Genomic DNA, 24951 nt, shown 5'->3' on the forward strand with positions numbered 1-24951 from the left:
CAAGAAGAAAACAACTCATAAATAGCTTTGTAAGAGAAATGGGCCATGCAAACAACTCATCCAAGTATTTCTGTAAACTTGAAGAATGAATGTAAAATTAGGTAAATGTTCCATCAAGGTCTGTTGTAGGTAGCACACAGGTGAGCTTTAAATAAGGCAAATTTATGGTATCGTACAGCTCTATATTTATGTGTTTATAATACCTTCTGATATTTTCTTTCTCATATAATTAATATTTACTGCTTATTTATACCCACTTGGTAGAAATTTTTTAAAAAGAGAGAGGAAAACAACTAGAGCTGGTGGCTAAATTGTAGTCGTGGCTCTGTCATTAGCTTTCCATGTGGCCTGAGTACAAGCCATTTCCCTTCTCTTGGGGTCTGTTTTTTACTTGAAAATGAACAGAAGGGGCTCCGAATAAAAGCGTGACCTATCGCAGCACCATTCACGTATTTTACAGATGAGGAAATGGAGGCCCAGACTCGCCAAGGCTACAGAAGTCGCCCAAAGGCTACAATTCTGGTTTTTCAAACTGATTTAACAACAAAACTATTTTTCAAAGACAGTTTTGCTTGGACGCCTCATATAGAGACACTTAAACGTGGAATTAGTCTAGGTGAAGTTAGGTTTGGTGGCCTGGCAAACCCTGTCTTCCCAGCTCTACTCCCCAGAGCCCTAAAGAACAGGGTTCTACAGAGGAGAGTTTATAGACCACAGGACTAAACAAGTTCTTCCAGATTTCCTCTGTTGCTAAAATTCTGTTTCCAGGAGCACAATTTTACGATTTTATATATTCCCTTGATTCTTTGATTTTAGAATTTATTATTCGTTATATGAATTGTATTTGATGCTGAATTATAATGCTTTTCCTTGAGGACAAAATAGTCCCGTGCATTAAGATGCGGTTTCTGGAAGTATATAAAAACACAAAGTGAAGGTTTTCGTTTTGGTTTGTGATTTGTAGTTTTGGGTACTAACTGTGCCAGTTAGAAACAACAACAGGTATTTATGAAACCCCACTCTGAGCCAGGCACTGTGCTAGATGTCCTGGGGGTACAAAGCTGAGGAGGCTATAGGAATTCATGACCTAATGGGGAAAGCTTTACATACAACCAACAAGGCAGAGAGGAATAAACATTACGATGACGATAAAAAGGAAATGTGCAGAAATAAAGGAACAGAAGCCTTGAATCGTAACTGGAAGTTTTTGAGAGGGATTCACAGAGGAAGGAGCATTTAGCTAGACCTTAAGAGATCTCAGGAGATCCGCTATTTCACAGCAACATCCTTCCCATGCTCTTTCTTAAGTTCACTCTTGACCAAAACTGGCATCCCTTAACCTTCTACCCTTTGTCCTTTCCATTCTTTACAAAATCTCTGATCTCATGGACTTAACCAGTATGTTTAGCAAATGACTTCCAAATCAATACCATTAAACCAGATCCAGATCTTAAGTTTTCTCCAAAATGACTTGGCAATGGCTAGTTTTCAGCAAATTTTGTAAACACAGCAGTTTTTTCCAAAAACACACTTGGATCTGTAAATTTTCATCAGAACTACCTGCAAGTCTGAGTTTTCAGCAAATCTCTCCTGAGTTCCATAGATGTCTGCAAGATATCTGTAAGTGACTGTTGCATAGATGCCGCCAATTTCATGGAGTCTCAGATTGAAGTTCTTCTACTCTTATACACTGGGGTGTTCAAACTAGAAACCCAGGTTTCTCCTTAACCTTCACATGGATTTAGTTCACCAAATCCTAGTTTCTCATTGTATTTGGCGTGGATTATTACAACAGTTTCCCTGGTCATAGTTCCTTCAGTATTGCTTTTTTTCCATTTTTTCCAGAGCTTCTAGAATGCACTTTTGAAACAAACAATTACATAATCCTTTGGTGACTCCCTACTACCTCCAGGATAAGATGCAGCTTTTTTTCTTTTTTTTTTAAGTTTATTTATTTATTTTGAAAGAGACAGCATGAGCGGGGGGACGGGCAGAAAAAGAGGCAGAGAGAGAGAATCCCAAGTAGGCTACACACTGTCAGTGAGAACCCGATGCGGGGCTCGAACTCATGAACCATGAGATCATGGCCTGAGCCAAAATCAAGAGTCAGGTGCTTAACGAACTGAGCCACCTGGGCATCCCTAAAATGCAGCTTCTTAACATGCCATAGGGACCTTCTTAAATCCTGTCTCCTTGTTCAGATTCAGCTCTTTTTTAAAAATATATTTGAAAGGTTTTTTTGATGTTTATTTTTGAGAGACAGAGAGAGAGAGACAGAGAGAGAGAGAGAGAGACAGCGCAAGCGAGCATGAGTGGGGGAAGGGCAGAGGGAGAAAGAGGGAGAAAGAGGGAGACACAGAATCTGAAGCAGGCACCAAGCTCTGAACTGTCAGCACAGAACCGTGTGGGGCTCAAACCCACGAACTGCGAGATCATGACCTGAGCCAAAGTCGGACACTTGACCAACTGAGCCACCTAGGTGCCCCAGCTCTTTCTGTTTTTAACTTTGCATCCCAACCTCTAGACCTGATGAAATACTTGTGTGGCCCAAGTGTACCAGGCCTTAGTATGTATCTGTTCAGTCTGCCAGGAATGCCTTCCTTCCATAAAACTCAATTTAGAAATCAATTCCTCTGGAAAGCTTTTCCTGACCTCACGAAGCTTAGGTCAGGAACCATTTCTATTTGTTCTTCTTGCATTTTGTACAGCAGTCTACTGAACTCTTGTGCAGCAAAACTCCCAAATGTCTGACATCTGCCAGCTCTTTCAAGAGGGAACTCCCTGAAGGTGAGGGCAGATGATGGGCATGACCAGAGATTCCAGAATGATATCTATATAAAAACTTCTAGGAGGCAGTTAGAAATACACCTGGGGGATTCAGGATAGGAGCCAGAGTTACAGATGTAGAGTTTGATACATCTGAGAATACCAAAGTAATATCCAAAACTATGGGGCTAGAAGTGATAACCTAGACAAAAATATGTGAGAGAAAAATAAAAAACAACAACAAAAAAGATGCAGCAGTGTACGTCTCAGACAAGGCTTGAAATATAGTGGCTGGTGAAGCCAGATGAAAAAGTAGTAGTAAGTTCAGCGCTGAAAGGAAAGAGAGAAACAGCAGAGAGACGGTAGTGTTAATGACCCAGGACATTGCGGGTATGGAGTATTTCTTTACATGGTCTGTTATTTGCTGGGTTTGGTCCTTCCTTCAACTCTGCGTTTCATTCCTTGTCCTTTCCCCCTGTGACCAGCTAGCTGGCTTTAAAATTTTTCTGTTGAGTATTTCTAGCCACTTCAGGGCTTTTGCACATGTGGTTGCCAGTGCCTCAAATGTATCCTCCCGCCTACCTGGCCCTCTTTTTTTTTTTTTTTTTAAATATTTATTTTTGAGGGGCGCCTGGGTGGCTCAGTCGGTTAAGCATCCGACTTCAGCTCAGGTCACGATCTCACGGTCTGTGAGTTCGAGCCCCGTGTCAGGCTCCGTGCTGACAGTTCAGAGCCTGGAGCCTGCTTCCGGTTCTGTGTCTCCCTCTCTCTCTGTCCCTCCCCCGTTCATGCTCTGTCTCAAAAATAAATAAACGTTAAAAAAAAATTTTTTTTTAAATATTTATTTTTGAGGGAGAGAGACAGAGCATGTGAGGAGAGGGGCAGAGACAGAGAGAGGGAGACACAGAATCAGAAGCAGGCTCCAGGCCCTGAGCTGTCAGCACAGAGCCCGATGTGGGGTTTGTACCCATGAACCTTGAGATCATGACCTGAGCTGAAGTCAGATGCTTAACCAACTGAGCCACCCAGGTGCCCCTAGACTATAACTCCTATAAAAGCTGGAAGGGCAATTTCTGTCTAATTTGCCATTATGCTATCCAGACAACATCCCACTGCAGTGCCTGGAAAAACAGCAGGCATTCAATATGCATGCGGTAAATGAGTAAATAATAAGATGCCACAGGAGTGGTGGAGCAAGGATGGGGGTCACGGACGCAGTAGGAGCTAGAAGAACGTGGAAGGGAAATGACCAGAACCACCAGTGGAGGCGTCAGCTGTAGAAAGAAGGGGGCTTCCTTTTTTATCTGAAAGCAGCTGGACAGGGAAGGTGAAATTACAGAAATACAGAGACCGTAGAGATGAGAAGTAGAGAAAATTCATGTTGGGGGACTTCTCTTCAAAGTCAGCTTGGAGTAAGAGGATGGGGCTGGAGGGATGTGAACATCTCTGTGACACAGCACAGACAGAACGGGGCAGGGAGTCAGTCAGGAAGAATGAAAAAGATGATCGAGACCATGGGCCTCACTGAGGCTGGGAATCACAACCATGACGCAGAGACAAGCAAGACAATTACATGACTTTCCTTGGCAATGCTAAAATGAACAGTTAGTTTACCCCCAGACCTAGGGACCTGTAAGAGTAGTAATGCTAAGTCACACACTCCAAATACTGTATGTATCTGGCATTCAACTGCTAAATAATTGCACCTTCCAGGACTTTATTTCTGGCTGGTCTAGAGTAACCTGATTTGGGGAGAATGAAAAACGACTGCAGACGACCGGGGAGGCAGGAAACATCAGAATGCCACCCTCTCTCTCTCTTTTTAAATTCCTGCAAACTAAAGAATCATTTGGGTCATCCCCCTCCTCATCTGGGACTGAACTATTCGCTAGAGATGGCAGATTAAGGAAGGAAATTGGAGAGACTCATGGAGACCTGTTTTATGAAGTCCATCGCACCCAGCCCTCTATCCACTGCTGAACATCTGCTGTGTGAGCATGAGCACCATCACTGCGGTCTCCGACGGGGGTCAGGTCTGACGTGGAAGATTCACAAACATCTCAGCACAGGTGCTCCTATTTGTCTGTCTGACCTTTCCGTCACTCAGTAAACATTCACTGGATACCTGCTTTGTATTAGATGCTGGGGATTCAATTCTGAACATAGTCCCTGCCTTCAAGGAACATTTGGACTTTTTATTTCCATCCAGAGAGGAAGAAAGAAATAGAAGAAAAAAGTCAGACACATGAGTCATGCTAGAAGTAGCAGGTTGTATTTTTTTTTTCTTTTAAACCAGCTTCCTTTGCCTGACCTTCTTCTTCATCTTTATTATAAAGACTTAATGGGTTTTATGGAACAACTATGTACTTTTAGGAGAGTTTCAACATACAACTGATCATTATTTATGGATTGCCTATTTGCGAATTCACCTCCTCACTACAGTTCACTTGTAATCCCAGATCAATACCTGCAGTGTTTTTATAGTCATTTGAATACGTGTGCACGTGCAGGGTGGTGAAAAATTTGAGCTGCCTGATGCACACAATCCCACTTGGGGCTGAAACACTAGAAACTTCTAAAGCTTTGGCATGTTTCAAATGTTCTGTCTTATTTCAGCTCTCATACTGTAAACGAGCATCCTTTTTGTGGTCTATTTACTGCTATGTTTTCCACATTTTTGTGTTTGGCTTGGTGATTCTGCTGTTTAAAATGATCCCTAAGCAGCATGTTGAAATGTTGTCTAGTATGACTAAATGCAAGAAGGCTGATGTGCCTTAGATGAAATACATATGTCAGATGATCTGTGCTCAGGCACAAGCTATAGTACTGTTGGATAGGAGTCCAATTTTAATGAATCAACAATATATATATTAAATAAGGTGTCTTTACACAGAAACACACATAAAACCAGGTTATGTATTGGTTGGCTGATGAAAATGTGGTGGCCAGAGGCTCACAGGACCCTAATCCGGTATTTTCCCTGGAACACTGGTTCAGTATTCATTCACCATTTCAGTGTTCATGGTGAATTCAGAGACCATAACTACTACGAACAATGAGAATCCGCTCTATATTTTTCGGTATGGCTTCTGTGTATCTACAAAATTACTATTTTACTGTTCTTTGTTGCTACCTTCTCTTACTCCTGACATATCTATGAAGTTTTTGGGAGCTCTGTCCCAGTCAAATCATAATAATTCATTGAGAATATTCTCTATGTAAAGTACTAAGATGCGGGGCTTTGAAAGGAACAACTGGGAAGTTGATTCCCATTGGTTTCACACAGCTATGTGTAATGCTTTACAGGCTGCTGTAATGCGTCAGGTCAACTTGAAGTTTATATATCCAGAGATCAAGGGATCTGAAGCACATATGTTATTCCTCCAATAAGGCTGGAAGAACATTTGCTAGCAAAATTCCGTAACTCTTGTGTCTCCCAGGGAGGCTTTCAGAAATATAAAGGAGTATCTCCCAAAGATATGTTTAGGGTAGGATCTGGCACCAGGATTTTTACACAAGTGCCCCAGGTGATTCTGAGGCCTAGCACTTTGATAACTATTAATCTGGCATAAATCAAAATGGCAATTTGTTGGGATACGAGAGCTAAGGACTAATTTTTGATTTGGTGTCTGAAGCTTAGTGAATATAGCTTAGTAACCAATAAGCATGGATTATGTGATCTCCTCCCTTGTTTTTTTCCCTTCTTCCGGCTTGAATCTCGATTCTTACCAGCCCTACCCATCGAGAATTTCAATTGCCCTCCTGATAAACAATATTAAACAGAAACGGCGAGGCTGTGTCTCATAATTTAGTAAGGGAAAACGTATGTACAAATAATTTGGCACTGAGGTAGCAGGTGACAAATGTAGTAAGAGACCAACAATATGCCATGAGATTATGGGGGAAAAAGACTTCTCTGACCAAGTGGAGGTTCTGGCCAGTCTGTCTGCACTCCAATCTAAATGAATGATTCCTTATTCTTCTTCATTTCAGTATGTGTACATATGCATATGGATACGTACGTATCTATATTAGTTTGAACAAAATTGTTCAGTGATGTTCCTTTTAACTTTGCTCTTTACATCATTTTAGTAGGTTTATATCCATTATACCTGAGCACAAATCATGCTTTTGTTTTAACAATATTTATAATGTAAAATTTATTAGCTATAACAAATGAAATAATTATACATGGCATTTGTGGTTAATTACAAAAGTTGTGATAAACAATGTGACCCAGGGAAGCTTGAATGGCTCACCTGGTTAAGCGTCTGGCTCTTGGTTTTGGATCAGGTCACCATCTCATGGTTTGTGAGATCAAGCCCAGTATTAGGCTCCACACTGACAGCACGGGGCCTGTCTGGAATTCTCTCTCTGCTCCTCCCCGACTTGTGCGTGCACGCGTGCACACATGCACATTCTCTCAAAATAAACAAATAAAAACTTAAAAAAAAATAAAAAAATATGACCATACTACAAGATTGCTCAAATGGGGAAGTGCAATATGAAATGTAATTTACACTTATACCTGCCAGTGAGTTTCAGGACAGGACAATATATAGCCTCATGATCTCGCCCTAGGCATGTTTTCTACTGTAATCTTGGGAATGATACTGCTTTTAGTCAGTCGCTCCAAGATGGCATCACTTGGGCAGAGAACACTTTCTTACAAAGGAGACGTCAACCTTTGGGAGGTCTATCAAGCATTCTATGTTCTTTGTAAGACACAGAAGTGTGTAACTGAGGTCACTACTTCAACACATCCACGGTAATGGGGAAGCATAAATAGGGGTAAACAAACAAACAAACAAGGCTCATTTAGCACAAAAAAGTTCTGTAAAAGAGTGATAAAAGAAAAACCGTTTCAGTGTATTGTATTATATGCAGGGTTTGTGCAGATAAAAGAGACTTTTAAATAAAAAAAGTTTCTTTCCTTTGCCAACTAAAGGAGAACCGTGTTAAAATTAGAGATCATTATGGCATTATTGGGGCTGCTGCGTAATAACAAGAACATGAGCATATAGTTAATTTCTAAGGCAAAGGAAATAAATGGTAGTCAAGAGCTATCTAAATTTAAGTGAGACATTTTATATATACTTTTCATGTTGAGCCTCACCATAGCTGGATACATCTTTATGTGAAGCTATTTTTTTTTTTTTTTTTGGGACAGAGAGAGACAGAACATGAACGGGGGAGGGGCAGAGAGAGAGAGGGAGACACAGAATCGGAAACAGGCTCCAGGCTCCGAGCCATCAGCCCAGAGCCTGACGCGGGGCTCGAACTCACGGATCGCGAGATCGTGACCTGGCTGAAGTCGGAGGCTCAACCGACTGCGCCACCCAGGCGCCCCAATTATTTATAAGTAAGTAGGATAGTCTGTAACTCCATATAGTGTATATGCGTATAGCTTGCCAAGAATGGAAAAATGAAGGCAAAATTTCCTTAACAGGACCTTACAATAAGAAGAATTGTAATTGAAGGAAAAACACACATATGTATGTCACAATATTATATATTATATATGTATATTTTTATTACAATAGAGTAGTTCTCAACTGGAGGGGATAATTTTGTGTCTCAGCGGAAATTTGGCAATGTCTGGGAGGCATTTTTGATTGTCACAACTGGAGAGATTAGTGTTTATGGCATCTAGTGAATGGGTGGACAGAGGCCAGGGATGCCGCTAAACATCCTACAATACACATTCCCTCAAACAAAGAATTATCTGGTCCCAAATGCCAGTGTGCCAAGTTTGAGAAACCATGGAGTACTTGACAAAACACAAGAGGACAGCAAAGTCAGAGTATCAGAGAACTTCAGAAAAAAAGGACATGCTGTTGTTGAGTCAGAAGACAGGGTGACTGATATTAATCAATTCTGCCAGTATCTAAAGGACAATTTACAACCTGGAATGACTGGTGGCAAGTTCTCCCAACAAGATCTTACACATTTTATTAATTTTATTAAAATAAGTATTTATTTATTTATTTATTTTGAGAGAGCGAGGGGGGAGGGGCAGAGAGAGAGAGAGAGAGAGACAGAGAGAGAGAGAGAGAGACAGAGATGGACAGAGAGAGAATCCCAAGCAGGCTCCACACTGTCAGTGCAGAGCCTGACGTGGGGATCGAACTCACAAACTGTGAGATCATGTGAACTCACAAACTGTGAGCTGAAATCAAGACTCTGATGCTTAACTGACTGAGCCACCCAGGCACCCCAACAACTTACACATTTTAGATCGGTGACAGATTATTAGATGGATGTTACTGATACCATCATGAAAAGCAAAAGGAAATACCATATTATTCTATCAAACAACACTTACTGTCATAGTAAGAGTGAGTAATGGGCCAAGCAAAACATTGGTTTGACCGAGTACAATATCACTTATTTTATATTTTTAATGTATACTCATCCATTCAAAGATTGAATGCTACATCTGCCTTCTCAGAGTCATGAGGGAATGTCCTACAAATTCTTACCAATGGCTTCTTGGAACAATTATGAAATCTTTCTTGAATTTATATTATTCTCTAAACTGGGTTTTCAATGGAAGCTCTACATAAGAAACCGAAACGTGATAGAGGATGGGTTCAGAGACTCAAGTCAGGTGAATCATCAGTGGGTTGCTAAACTGGAAAACAAACTTGCCCTTATGTAATTTTGTGTAAATTTTAAGTAACGGGAGTTAAGAAGACATCAAGGATATGACACATTCCCCAAACTAAGTTTTGGGGTTGAGGCTACAGGGGGATTCTCTCACAGCCCCTTTAATTTTGGAACCACTGGCAATGATGGAGGTCCTGGACCCAGGCTAGATAAGCTGAGAAGACAGGCTGTCAGCGGTGTCTCACTCTGCCGGGGTTAAGAGACTCCTGGAAACACAGAGGGGGACTCTGCCCCAGTAGCAAGCAACACAGCTGAGGGGCTGAGGGGAAGAGACAAGGCAAAGCGTGCCAAACACGCTGGCTGAGGCAAAGGTGTAAAAAGGAGAGTGAGTAGAGAAACTGGTCACCAGACCTTTAAGAAGGTCAAGGCCATACGGTTTCCTTTCAGGGTAAGGGAGATCTCGGAGGCTTTTAGAGTTTCTCCGTGTAGAACATTTAGGAACATTACTTTTGAAAAAGCAGAGTCTGTGGGCATGAGGTGACTCATACTCGCTTTGCTGTCACATCATCAGGGTCCACTTACTTTCTTTGCAGAACATGCTCTCTCTCTAGGCTAATAGAAAATTTTCAGTTGTAGACAATGGTTTTTGAAGTTAATATTTTTCTCAAAATAGTTATAAGGTATTGAAACAAATTATAAAGAAAAATACACATCTGTATCATCTGCACTGAGATTCTTCACAGGACACAGATAAGTACTTTGGTTTTAGATTTACTTGTAAGTTAAGATTTTGATTTCATGCTCTTCAGATGAAGGAAGAAAACTAAACATTCCTGAAATTTTAAAACAGATCCAAACACAAATTAATTTTCTACCTACTTAAAATAACAAATTAGGGACAAATCAACTGTATTTTGTTTGATAAACCAAATCACTAAAGTTAAAAAAAGACATAAATTGATACTATTCTTTAGCAATAGGAAGGAGGCAATATTATGATTGTATTTTCAATTATTTAGCATACATTAATTAACTTCTGGATATCTGAAAAATCTGCTTCAACATACCAAAAATAACCAGTGCCTATTATAAACATGTTGTTGGATTAAACATAATAAAATCATATTATTTCTGTGGTTAAAAATAATTCAGATGCACTCCTGGTACAAGGACCAGTAAATGGAAATTTTTCTTTTCTATAGGAAGTGATTTTTGAAAATAGTGACATATAGCCCAGTTAATTCCGGCTTAATGAACTGTCTTCTTTTGGGATGAAGAGGGTAAATGAAAATTAGAGATTCCATAGATGAAGACAGACACATGTACACCGAAGGCAGCTAATATACTGCCTACTGTTTTTCTAAGAGGTTGACAGAATTATCAACTTAAGAGTTTGTGTGCACTGTATGCTTGGCTGGAAGAGGTACTACTATGGAGTTACCTGATGCTTTTGGGTTTTCTGTTTTGCTTTGGACTAGACAAGAAGAGAGTTGTTCCTGAATAAAACTGGAGTATCATGCACTTTGGTTTAGGGGTCAGCACTTTTGAATAAACCCAGCCTACTCTCATTAATTCCAGATGCTCAGTAAAATACTGAACAGAATTAAAACACTCTTCTCCTCATGGGAGAAGCTGAGCTATAACGGATATTTTTAGAATTACCTTGAAATAGCAAAACTAATATTATTCTTTTAATGAGTTTTTAGAGAAAGACAAAAACATCACAGTAATTTCTTTATACTCACAAAAATAATCTGACATTCCTATACATAATTATTACTATACACCTGGAACTTGCACAAAAACATACTTGGTTGTATCAATGTTGAAACATTCATAAAGTAGAAGATGATTCTCTGCTTTGGGTTTCATTCTTAGCAAAAAATAAGCATTTTCTGAAATCTAAAAAAAGGGGGCATTTTAGGAACTAAAAAAAAAAGAAAACTGGGCATTTCAGTACCTTGAAACTTAAAAAAGAATCAGAAGTATCTGTGCTAATAAGGAAAGATGTCCAGGATATACTGATGGGAAAAAAAATCAGAATATTAAGTATGATCCTAGTTTCATTGAAAAGAAGAACAGACATGAATAAAGATATGCATGCTCATATGTGCAGACAACATTTTTAACAGGATATGGAGGAAACTGTTGGAATGAACACAAATATTAGCCAGACAGAGGGGTTTTATTTTTCACTTACACTATTCTTTATTGGTTAAATTTTTAAAACTATGAGCATATACTACTTTTACAGTCAGACAACTTAAAGTTATTAAAAAAATTTTAAAACAGGAATTTTAACAGCAACTTTTCTCCCCAAATAAATGGATGACATAGGTTAATAATTAGGCTAGTAAAAATAGAGAGCCTAAGAAAACAATAAGGTCTGGGGCGCCTGGGTGGTGCAGTCGGTTGAGCGTCCGACTTCAGCCAGGTCACGATCTCGCGGTCCGTGAGTTCGAGCCCCGCGTCAGGCTCTGGGCTGATGGCTCGGAGCCTGGAGCCTGTTTCCGATTCTGTGTCTCTCTCTCTGCCCCTCCCCCGTTCATGCTCTGTCTCTCTCTGTCCCAGAAATAAATAAAAAACGTTGAAAAAAAAATTAAAAAAAAAGAAAACAATAAGGTCTAAAATACAAACACAAATAAACCAAGGTTGTCAGCACTATTTTTTTCCCCAAGCTTCTCAGTTTTTTCCTCCCCGATAGCACCAATATTCTTCCTTCTATTAGATGCACATTCACAGCACATCCTGATAAAAATGTTCTGGAGTGAGCCTGAGGAAAACCTTCTCCTCCTCTCGCTCTCCTGTGGTATAGGTAATGGCTGATCTGTCTGGGACTCTCTGGCCTATCATGGAGAGTCACCACCTCAAGCCCTGTGCCCGCCTCCTGCCCTGGGAGAGCCAAATGCTGCCATCACCCACTGACACTGCAGTGAACCAGATGAAATGCTGGAATGTACCCGGGGCTTTCAGCAACAGAACAGGTGTGTTCCACTTGGAAGGACTTACAGGATTCAGCAGCTGCCAAGCTATTAAAAGGTATAATTTTACTTCTTATTCCATAGTTTGAATAGAGATAAGTTCAAGAAGAAAGAAAACTACTGAGGTGGTTTCCTTTTTTCCTTAAAAAGTACAGAGAACACAATTCTAAAAGTTTCCACACGGAGATGGGCCCCATGAAGCAAACATAAAACAGGAATGTAAAAACCAATGTGACACGAAACGTGGCTAGCTGTGCAGGTAACAGCTGTCTGTGCTGTTGACTAGGTGGTGGGGACAAAGGGGCACTAGCCTGAGAACATGAAGTCCGAGCTCCTAATTAGGTGTCATTCTGAACAAAACTCTTACAACCTTTCTGGATCTTGATTTCCTTATCTGTAAAATGAAGGAATTGACTAGAATCACCGTGGATGATCTCTAAGGTTCCTTCCATGTCATCAATTCTGTAATTCTATGAACTTAGGACCCTCCCCTCCCCAATTCTAAGCACTTATCAGAACTACTTTTCATGTTCTTCTTTTTAAACATATCTTCTATATGATAATAAATATAAAACTTGCACATGAAATTAAACATCTGATAGAATGTGTGGCAGGATCTTGATAAAATCAAACCATATATATTCTGATAAAGGACTCAACTGAAGAAAGGCAACTATGCCAGGTGCTAAGGAAGCCTGGTTACACATTTCTCAAGGGCTGGCCATCTGCATCATGACTCAAAGTGTACCCAAAGCATTTTGATTACCTGGGACAACATTACTGTTTCTTCTTTTTACATAAGCGTATATCATTCCTGATACTTTCTCAGAGAGGGAAAGTAAAACATTATCTACCTATATACCTGTTATATTCCTAGGAGAAAAAACATGTAGGACTCTATTCTAACACAAGAATCCAGTCTGAGCAGATAAAATCATGTTCTTCAACCAAAGAAATCTATGCATCTTAAACGTTAAAGGCCATTTGAGTTCCCTCTCAGCCTGAAGACTCTTCTACTCTCTTGCCCACATGGAGTCTTATCCTCTGCAACTTCCTTGCTTTACCTATTTTTATGTTTTTTAAGTAAAAAAATGTTTTACTTTGCATGTCTGCAAGGTCCTTGAGGTCTGTTAGAACTAGAATTTGGGCAGTAGTGGGATTAGCCTGAGGCAGACCTCAAGGGTCAAGACGGATATCTGAAGAATTACTCTGCTGGATTATAAATATAAAGGTATACATGAATCAGGGACATCAGTCTGTGAAAGGAAAAAGCACACAATATTTTTTGATGAAGTGAGTTATTCTAAGTGGAGAAGTAGGGGCAGAGGTGAGAACTGGGGACTCTGAGAAGCAGGTTAAGAGGTCTGTATCCATAGGAACACAGGTGCATCAGGAAGAGGTAAGGGCAATACTAACATCCCAGGCAGCCAGTAAGAGCAGAATTAGTTCAAGGCTACTGCACACAGACGTGGGGGTTGAGTAACCCCAATTTCAAAGGTCAGCATGATGTGGAGTCAGGGATACCAGGAAGTCACTAGAAGTAAAGGTTATGCCTTTCATAGCATCTCTAACAGTTCTTGACAGACTACGAATATTGTGAGCTATTACAATGACTCCCTGTGCTGATGTTATAAATGCTTTTTTTGCATTAAATGTCTTTAGGTTGTAAATGTACATTAGTATCTTCCTAAATTCTTAACCCTGGTGCTCATTTACAAACAATGGATAATATTGCACATGTAGCATTTGCTCAAATACCTTACCAACCCTTTGAACTGTATCCCCTGTTGTCCCCATACTGTCACAGGTGACCACTATCATATGTCCTTGCTGTATTTGAAACTGGTACTTTACCTAGAAACATTTTTTTTTCAGTTCTTTGTAGCACAGGCTGTTCATTCTTATATAACCCAACCATGAATCCCAGGGGCCTGGAGTTAACACATGCCCCCTCTTAACTCTCTGTTGTTAATTTTAGGCTATTAATACTTTTTTTTTTAAATTTTTTTTAACGTTTATTTATTTTTGAGACAGAGCATGAACAGGGGAGGGTCAGAGAGAGAGGGAGACACAGAATCGGAAGCAGGCTCCACAGGCTCCGGGCTGTCAGCACAGAGCCCGACACGGGGCTCGAACTCACAGACTGTGAGATCATGACCTGAGCCGAAGTCGGTCGTTCAACCGACTGAGCCATCCAGGTGCCCCAATACTTTTTTTTTTAAAGTAATCTCTACACTCAATTTGGGGCTCGAACTCACAGGATAAGAGTTTCATGCTTTACCAACTGAGGCAGCCATGTGCCCCAAAGGCTTATACCTTCAAAACACTCTTCCTTGGATGCCTTGACACCTGACTACACCACTCCCTATTTGTCTTTGTAGTTGTTGCCTCAGACCTTGTGGTTACTCTAACACAATGGTTCTCAATGTTGGCTGCACATCGAAATAATCTGGAAAGCTTCTGAAATCTACCCATGCTGAGATCCCACTCCAGAGCAATTAAATCACATTCTGGGTGTGGGGACAGGTATCAATGTTTATTTTTTTTTAATTTCTTAGGTGATTTCAATGTGAAGCCAAGAGTGAGACATCTGTTCTAATGTAAGAATCAAGGACATCAGCTCTTGGGTCACCAGTGTCCCCTTTATCCCAACTCTTGTAACCATTATAGAATTTTAAAGTCCAAGAGAACAACCTATTCACCACTCTGGGTCCAGTTCCTTGACCAACTCAATTTTTACAATGTGTCCTTCTATTCACTTCAGCTCTTATACGTGCTCTGTGAATTTATTATAACCTCAGTTGCCTGACATCTGAAATATTAAGTAAGCAAAAGAGTCTGTGGGCTTACAGGGCATAGTTCCAACTTTTTTTTTTTAAGATTTTATTTTATTTTATTACTATATATTTTTAATGTTTATTTTTGAGAGAGAGAGGAGAGAGAGAGAGAGAGAGAGAGAGTGCGCGCGAGCACGCTGCGGAGGAGCAGAGAGAGAGGGAGACACCGTATCCGAAGCAGGCTCCAGGCTGTCAGCACAGAGCCTGACGTGGGGCTCGGACTCCCGGACTGCGAGATCATGACCTGAGCCAAAGTTGGATGCTTAACTGACTGAGCCATCCAGGTGCCCCTTAAAGACTTTATTTTTAAGTAATCTCTATACCCAATGTGGGGCTCAAACTCATAAACCCGAGTCAAGAGTGGCATCCTCCACCAAATGAGCCAGCCAGGCGTCCCCAGCTTGTCACCTCCTTTAGGGTCTGACACTCTGCCTCCACGTGGGCAGGCATGGCTTACCGCAACCTTGCAGAGAACCCTGCTTCCTAAGTGGGCCAGTCTTCTCCTGATTCCACATCCTTTTCAATCTGGCAGATCCCCCACGGTGTGTCTGTCTTAACAACACTATCAAGTCTCTTATCCTCTCGTGCTTTATCACAACTGCCCTGGTTATGTATCGAACCAAATATGCCTCCTCCACTGCTATGGCCCGCGTGCTGAACACAACTGAAGGAAAAAATCCAACTACACAGAATTAGGCCACCTACATTTGCAGAGGACACAAACAGCAGCTCTCAGCACCACTCAGGAACCTCTCTAGATGTCTCAGATGAGCTCTCGTGCCTGCTCTCTTTACAGGCATTCTAAGGGTCACTATTCTTCCTAACTCCTTTGGCCCTCACTTTTGAAGTGGACCTCTTTTCTGTGGTGGAGAACATAATGCCAACCTTAATTTCTAGACTTCCACCCTACCAACTTATTTGTATCTTCACTGACATTTACCTGTCTCAGAGGGGCACTGCTCTAAGTTCAGCCTTGCTGACATTTTTGGCCAGATGATCCTTTGGTGGTGGGGGAGTTGTCCTGTACATTCTAGATGTTTAGCAGTATCTATGACAACAGTATCCCCCTCTATGCATGTATTTGTAAAAATATTTCCAGACCAAACGCCTGCCAAATGCCTCCCGGGAGGCCAAATCACCCTAGGTTGAGAACCACTGCTCTAAGCCAAGGCTAATCTATCAACCTGTCTTTCTGATAAAAACCTCCTGCTTCCTCCAAGATCTATGTGTGCTTTCTTTATCTATTTGTGACCTAAACCTGCCCATTGCTTTTGTCTCCTTAGTATATAGTTTGACACGTCACTCCAGTATTTACACAGTCACTTGTGGAAGCGTGTCGCCCTCCAGACACAGTGGGAATCTTTTTTTCCTTTCAGGTGAAGCTCTGGGAATGACCTCTACAAGTTCCCTTGCTGAGGCCCCATTCTACTCTTCAATCCCGGCCATACTAGTTGTCAATCACTGATACTTCTGCACAGGTGCCAGGGCTTCCGGATTACCAAATGCTTCCACTGCCGAAGTGACTGGCTGTTTCTGACATTGCTGACCACACCCTCCTTGAACCTTTCTTCTCTCCTGGTTTCCAGGGCACTTCTTTTTTTCTGGTTCCTTCCTTCCACTCGATTATTCTTTCTTAATGTCTCCTCTTTCTCAGATTCTCCCTTAAATACCAGTGCTCACTTGGGATTCTGTCCCTGGCTTTTCTCTCAAAACTCTACAACATTTCCCCCCACCCCCACCCCCTACCCCTGGGCTTTCTCCTTCATTACAAGCTTCAACTCTTCTGATAGAATACAATGCATACACTAACTCCTCCCCACGTGATCTGAAGCCCTACCTTCTCTCAAATTCCAATCCTGCATGTCTGACTTCCTAGGGACTATTTCCACCTAGGAGCACTACAGACACCACTAACAAATCAAGATCTCTAAAACTGAACTCATCACAGGCTCCTCGTTACCACTGTCAGTCTCTACGCCCCCAACTATTCCTCATTCTTTTATTATTTCCGTGGTACTACCCTCCAATCAGTTGTATAATAAGCCAGGGCCTTAGCACAATCCTAGATTTCCAACTTCCCTAATCATATTCAATCAATCAAAAAATCCTATCAATGATACCTTACATCCTCCCTTGTTTCCCCACTAGTTCAGGCTTTTATATTTTATTTCAGTGGATTCCTAATGAATTTCCCTGACCCAGGTCTTAGGTATCTCTGATCCAACTACTGTGTTGCCACTAGAATGTATTTTTAACAGACAATCTGTCCATGTCACTTCCTGGATTACCTCCTCTAAGGGGATCCCCTCTGTCTGATGCATTTACAACATAAGCATCTTAGCAGAGTACAATAAGCTCTCCGTGGCCTGGCTCTTGCATTTCTCCTCTCCTTCTCCCCATTAGACCCCATGTTCCTCAAACATAACCATAGCATACCACAGTTTTCTCAAGTTGTTCCCTCTGCTAGATGTTTTTTCTAAGATCATCTAACTAGCATATACTTTTTCATCGTATAAGCCTCAGCTCAAGAATGATCCTGTCTGAGAACTCTTCCTGGACTCCCAGGGCACATTCAGAGGGTTTCTTCCTGTGTGTTCCCAAGGCACTGTGCACATAGCTTCATGATAGTTCCCACCATTGTCCGTTGGAATTGCCCTAGTCCGCTGGTGTCTCACCCACCAGCCTGCAGGCTCCTGACGGGCATATGCTTTGCCTACTCAATCCTGTTTCTGTGAGGACGAATAGAACGCCCAGCATGGAAATAAGCACTCAATAAACACAGGCTGAATGACTAAATGACACATGGACAGGTTCAACTGTCAAAAAACTCTATCAGGAAAAAAAAAAACAACCCTATCATGACATGGTATTTGTACAAAAAATATATATGTCAGTTTAAGGAGTCAAGAAATAAAGTTTTAGGTTTAATAAGTAATATATATGATGGTACACTGCTTATTAAACTTTTCTATCGAAGTAGTACTAACATCAAAAGAACAGACTGATATCCCCGGGGGATCAGATGGCACAGGCTAAAAAACATGACATTTCTCTAATATATCCATTTTCTTTTTTTAAAATTTTTTAATTTTTTAAAAATATTTATTTATTTTTGAGACAGAGACAGAGCATGAGCAGGGGAGGGACAGAGAGAGAGGAAGACACAGAATCTGAAGCGGGGTCCAGGCTCTGAGCTGTCAGCACAGAGCCCGACGTGGGGCTCGAACTCACAAACCGTGAGATCATGACCTGAGCCGAAGTCGGTTACTCAACCGACTGAGCCACCCAGGCGCCCCTATCCATTTTCTTTTTAGCTTAAAACATTCTGAATTCCTAGCAAGTCAAAGGAATGCTCCAGGAAAATAAAACATGTTTATTCTGTGGGCTCTAAGACCTCTAGCCTAACTGTGTACCCTCAGGCAGGTGGGTGACAGGGTCAGCACAGCATCAACACAGAAACAGCATCACACTTAAAGTCACAGTTTCCACTGGGGGTTCTTGCCCCACCACCTGGGCTGTGACCTGGGGTCTATTTTCATCCCTCTGAGCCTCCTCAGTTTCCTTATCTGGAAAATGGCTATTATGGCTACTAATATTATGATAATAATGATAATAATATTTGCCTTATATATTTCATAACGTAGGTGCCAATATTAAAAGAAACCATAATGAAAGCAATGAAGTATATAAGCATGAAAAATAAAGCTGTATTTTATCCAGAGAGCAATAATTACAGTTCATATGCAATCCATATTCTTGAAAACATTTACCTTTTGAAGAGCTGAAGAAGGTTTTTCCAGTTTGGTTTTCTCCTTTGTGGTTAAAGGAGGGGATCGCTCCTTTATCTCTGGAGGCAGCTCTTGATACAGTGCTGGAATTGAACGAGGAATTCGCGTCACAAATTGAGGAGCACTGACGCCGGGGGTGGGGGAAACAGTGAGGGGGGGGCAGATATGAAACTAAAGGTATTGATAGTCACTTCCTTGGTGTAACAATAAGCCAATAAGCTACCTGGAACTTAATATTATAGTCAATTCATAGTTGCACACAGTAGTTATCAAAAGAACATAATTTATGATTGGAAAGTTTTGATCAGCAGGATTTGAAAAACATAGAAGGTGTCATTTTCACTTCTTATGTGGTCATGCAGATGCTTATCTCATTTTCTCTCAACTCACATTTACCAGGAACCTGCTACAGGCAAGGTTACCCACTAGGTACTGGTAGAGGAGTTGGAAGAGGATCAAGACAGCCTTTGCTCTCAAGGAGCCTACAATCTGGTCAGGGACAGACGTGTTCACCATTGTAACATAAAAGAGAATATATCATTATTCAAAAGAGAGACAATAAAGACAAGTTCTGATGTGGATGGCAAATGCTCAACGCAAGAAGTGGTAGGTATGTCAGACTCTGAAGAATAGGTAGGATTTTGCAGGCAGAGGTAAGGAGAAAGACTAATTTGGGAAGACGGTATGAAATAAATGAGCATGGGGCTAGGGCTATATACAATATTGAATCTGTTCACAGTCTGAGTCTAAGGTTCTGATAGTCTAAGATTATAATTTATATAATCTATTTACATACAGTGTTGACTCTGAAAAGCTTATGTGGGAATTTTATTATTTATTATTTTTATTTATTTATTTATTATGAAATTTATTGTCAAATTGTTTTCTATACAATACCCAGTGCTCATCCCAACAGGTGCCCTCTTCAATACCTATCACCCACCCTCCCCTCTCTCCCATCCCCCATCAACCCTCAGTTTGTTCTCAGTTTTTAAGAGTCTCTTATGGTTTAGCTCCCTCCCTCTCTCTTTTTTTTCCTTCCCCTCCCCCATGGTCTTCTGTTAAGTTTCTCAGGATCAATGTGGGAATTTTAAAGGACTAAACAGAAAACGTGTTTCAGTTAAATGAAAATCCTGGGCAACTCTGAATTGAGAGACATTGGTAAAATATACCTGATTGAAATCCTTAAATTATAAGATATATTAATTGGCTTTGTGTATGGGTTGATTTTATTATTAGGCTTCTTTATCTCTCATTGGAAATGATGTTAGATGTCATTAAGTGAAGCTGTTCATGTTTTTCTTTCCAGTGGCTTAAGATACAAAAGGAGTAAGTTCTTTATAATAATGGGGTACTTCTATTGTGTTCTCCTAGAGGACATGGCTTTCAACTGAACGGTTGGTACAGAGTCTGTTCACATATATACACTCCCTTAGAGCATTTGCTTTGCATATTGGGCTTCCGATGAAGATAAAGAACAATTTCTCCTACTATTTTTAGAGTGGGATATGCCGCTGATGGTCTTTATTCTCTAGTGTTAAAACTGAGCAGGTGCGTTTTTGTTAAATTCAGGTATAAAGTAGGATAAAGGGGAAAAGAAGATAACCCCTGATGGAGAATTCAATCATTATATTCTCGGGTTTTCTGAGAATTTTTTGTGTGTTCTGGATAAAAGGCTTTTTCAAGAAGCAGTGACTGAGGCCAAAAGCAAATACCAATTACTCTGGGATACAATAAGGAATTATGGCAGTCGAAGGATGGTCACTCCTTGGAACATGGAATTAATTTCTGCATGCAGCCATCAACCACCACTGCAGTATGCTTCAGAAGTCTCACTTTGGTTATTATGGAACAGAAACCAATTTTCATGGATTTTTAACCCACTGTAGATCACATACCTATAGCCTCTCAAGATTCATAAGCCTAAGAGGTTATTTCTACAAACTAACTGTTCTAAACAAAATAACTACTCTAAAGTTAAAACATCTAATACCATCCTGCATGGAAATAAATACATCATCTTTTTATACTGTCAAGTAAAAAAAAATAGTTTGAATGTTTCCACTTTGTCTAGAAGAAACAGTGGATTATAATACCTCGTTAAAATTACAGACATACTGCAGAGTGACTGTCATTGGGCCGGCAGCTCTCTTGACTCGAAAATGGGAGTTACTCCTGCCAAACTGGGGCTGTTGATCTAGAGGGAAAGCCATCACTGGGAAAGGGAAGGAAGAACTGGGACATCTGAACTGATCTGCAAGTTACAAGTACTGAGCTTATGAAAGTGACTGGGGGGGCGCCTGGGTGGCGCAGTCGGTTAAGCGTCCGACTTCAGCCAGGTCACGATCTCGCGGTCCGTGAGTTCGAGCCCCGCGTCGGGCTCTGGGCTGATGGCTCGGAGCCTGGAGCCTGTTTCCCATTCTGTGTCTCCCTCTCTCTCCGCCCCTCCCCCGTTCATGCTCTGTCTCTCTCTGTCCCAAAAATAAATAAAAAACATTGAAAAAAAAAAATTAAAAAAAAAAAAAAAAAAAAAAAAGTGACTGGGAATTAACCTGTCCCAAAATTTCTTCTCTCCGCACTCTTAATTTTTCTCCACTGTGCATCCTCTTTTGAATATTAAAAGCAGTGTTAAGAGCTATCAATCATTTATTGCTCAGAGAAGAATTACAACAGTGGCATGGAGGAAATTAAGAATTTGTTATGAGGGAGAGAAGTGGGTAATTTTTGAGACACTTCGCACTTTTGAGGGGAGGACTTTGCTGAAAGCAGCAGATTAGCTGAGGGAAAGAGCTGCAGAGACCAGGAGCTCTGGAGACTGGGGAAGGGGGCCCTGGGAAGTACCAGGGTGCAGACACGGTAATGAGAGGGGGTGAAAGAGAAGTAAATTCATCTGCGCCTAACCTAGCACCCAGTTCTCATGGAAGAAACGATTCTTCCTCTTTTCCTTCGTCTCTTTTGCTCTCAAAATTCAGAACTTACATTAGGAATCAAGAGTATCTTGTTCAGCCAGTTTGGGTTAAATGGGGTTTTGCAGACTAGCCTGAAAGTCAAACTGTTACTTAATAATATTTTCTTTTTTGCAGAAACAAAGGACTTAACAATAATGATTGAAAAAAGTGTGCTCTCAAGGCTGCCTGTACTACATTTTAAACCAGAACTATACAATTTTAGTGTTTCTGGAAGGAAGCTTACAGGTGACGGAGCTGAACTTCCTCATTTTATAGGAGGAAACTGAGGCATATTGATATTAGCTGTCAAGCAAGGATTGAAAGTCAGTTTTCCTGACCCCTGAGTATTGTGCTTTTGCACCAACCCATCCAGTGAACTGCTGATAAGAAGCATTCTTCTCAAGAAGCACTGCTCCCACTTCTCTCCTTTTTTCAGTCTTTAAACTGTTTTATCTTCAGGCTCTCTGTATTAGTTCTATTTGTACCTCTCCAATGCCTGCTAGGACATCTACAGCTCTCACAAACTCCTATTTAGAACTTCTTCTCCAGCTCATTTCCTTTGCCTCTCACAAATGGGGATTTAATTCACCCGAGAATGAAACAACCTGATGTGGTTCTGTTCTAGCAGGTACCAGCCAGGACTGAGGTATACAGAGTAAAAAAGAGACTGGTTCTCACAGGGCCTGTCAACTGAGAAGTCGCTGCGGCAAGAGATGAGCCGACATGAGTGTATGAAGCAGGTGGCCGGCACGTAGGGCTGAAGAATGTTGGTAGCTAGAGAGGCAGGTCCCCTGGGCTAAGTCCATGAAGGAAATATTCCAATCTCAGAATGTAGTAGCTTTCTAGTGCATCAGTGCCACCTTTTTATTTTTATTTTTTGCATCAAGAGAATGAAAAGCAATACCCATTGGTAAACGTATGCAAAAGTTACAGAGAGAGTAAAGGGTAGCAGATGATAAAATCTTGGACTATCAGTTATACCATATTAGTAAGCCAGGAAGGGAGCATAAAACTTACTTTCACTAGCCACATGATTAGCTGGGAAATAACCCTCCTGTCCCTTTCCTCTGCTGCCATACCACCAGTCCTCATTATCTTTGAAAAACACTCGGATAATGTCTCCGCGATGGATGCTTAGTTCATCTGATCGATTTGCTGTGTAGTCATAAAGAGCCACTACCTACGAGAGAGATAAGACCACCACAGCTTTATCACAACTGTACCACAGAGAAAACCCCCAACATTCACTTCCTCTTGCAGAAGAGCAGCTGAAACCAAAGCAGTACTTTGGTAAGTCTGAGGCTGTCTCAAGGTTTGCTAATGGGATCAGGGGTGGTGGGAACACAGCAGGAGAAGCAAGATAAAAGACTGCGGGATTGAGAAATGGTTAAGAGCATTCAATACACTAAGATTAGCTTCAAAATAGCAGATGTTAATTTTTTTTTAAGTGAATTACTTGTGAAGCAAATAAAAAGAAGGCTCACACACCATTCACTCTCTTAGAATTGTCTTATACTCCCTTTGGATCCCATGCTCTGTGCTAAGCAGATGTAACTGAAAAAAAATTCCTCAGAACGTCAACAATTTTACAAACAACAAAACGTAATGAAACAGCCTGATTACATAACTTCATTGTGATCACTTGATCACTGTTAATGTCTCTTTTAAAAATATATTTTCCCGTGAACACATGCTTTTTTGGTATTTTATATCAAGCTAAGTCTTTTGATTACTTTAAAAATACTCTTAATAAAGTTATTTTCACCAGATACAAATTTAAGAAGAAAAGTCTTTCTACAAGAATACTCTTTCCTATACTGTACGGTAGTCACTGTATTCGATCTTTTTATTTTTAAAAAACCCAATAAAAATGAATGGCTTGCACAGAAACTTAACAAATCCCTTAGAGCAGTTATAGGGATGAGGCAGATCTCAATCCATGTTATATGTCATGCATTGTGTAACACAGAACATAATATGTATACTAAAGAAGAAACTACTTCTTTTCCTACTTAAATGGCATCTGAAAATTAACAGGTTATACAACTATATATGTAATGGAAAATTATCATTACAATCTTTGTGCATTTAGGTTACATACTGATTCATTCACTTAACAAGTGTTTACTGAAATCCTAATGCACCTGCTACTAGGCTAGGGGCTAAATATACAATAATAAATAGGACCCTTTCTAGAAGGGCTACCTCATTTTGGCTCTCCAGGAGAATAAAGGATAATCAGGAATTAACCAGGTGAAGAGACAGAAAGCATGTCTTGGGCAGACTGTATTGCTTGTGTGAGTCCAGGGAAGAGAAACCCAAAATATTCAATATGGTAGGAGCCTGAATTAGCGGCAAGAGCCTAAGTAGCCAGGTGGGGGAAAGAGGGTACAGGGACAAGTAGGGGCTAGATCATGCACATTGTAGGAGCTCATGCTCATTACAGAGGCCATGGGAAGAGAGAAGGGTTTTAAGCAGGAGATTCCGTAACAGTTTACAAATCTCTTTGTGGTGCCTTTTAGTTTACAATATTTATTAACACATTAACCAGGATATTTTAATGGATAAATGTGGACTTACCTGCTGTCACTATATGGTATAAGGGCAGTAAAAATAATTTAATTCAAATGGTACAAATGCCATTCCTATTGTACTGCTTAGCACAGTCTGTAATAAACAATATGCTACACAGGATGTGGTTTCAAGTTTACAAATCTTTTATAACTTTTAGTGTACTGATGCCAAACTATTTATGTAAAAGTGGAACTTAAAAAAATTTTTTTTAATGTTTATTTATTTTTGAGAGAGAGAGAGAGAAAGAGAGCAGGGGAGGGGCAGACAGAGAGGGAAACACAGAATCCAAACCAAGCTCCAGGCTCCGAGCTGTCAGCACAGAGCCCCATGCAGGGCTCGAACTCACAGACCGTGAGATCACGACCCGAGCCGAGGCCAGACGCTTAACCGACTGAGCCACCCAGGCGTCCTGTAAAAGTGAAACTTTTAACTCTTCCTTCCTTCTGTC

The 24951-nt window shown here is 40.7% G+C and overlaps 1 protein-coding gene across 10 annotated transcripts in view; it reads right to left on the bottom strand.

Annotated features, from left to right (window-relative positions):
• AHI1 (Abelson helper integration site 1) overlaps positions 1-24951 on the bottom strand; it is a 212238-nt gene that overhangs the window by 24762 nt on the left and 162525 nt on the right. For 8 of the 10 annotated variants that reach the window (XM_058735365.1, XM_058735366.1, XM_058735369.1 and 5 more), the window contains 2 exons: positions 22947-23109; positions 18964-19064 (listed from right to left, as the gene is read on the bottom strand). In XM_058735365.1, coding sequence (XP_058591348.1) covers positions 18964-19064; positions 22947-23109 — 264 coding nt within the window. The remainder of the gene's footprint in view (positions 1-18963; positions 19065-22946; positions 23110-24951) is intronic. The other 2 variants (XR_009263326.1, XR_009263327.1) reach the window with 1 other exon arrangement.

The sequence above is a fragment of the Neofelis nebulosa genome, chromosome 6 (assembly GCF_028018385.1).
Source record: "Neofelis nebulosa isolate mNeoNeb1 chromosome 6, mNeoNeb1.pri, whole genome shotgun sequence".
NCBI classification, from domain to species: Eukaryota; Metazoa; Chordata; class Mammalia; order Carnivora; family Felidae; genus Neofelis; species Neofelis nebulosa.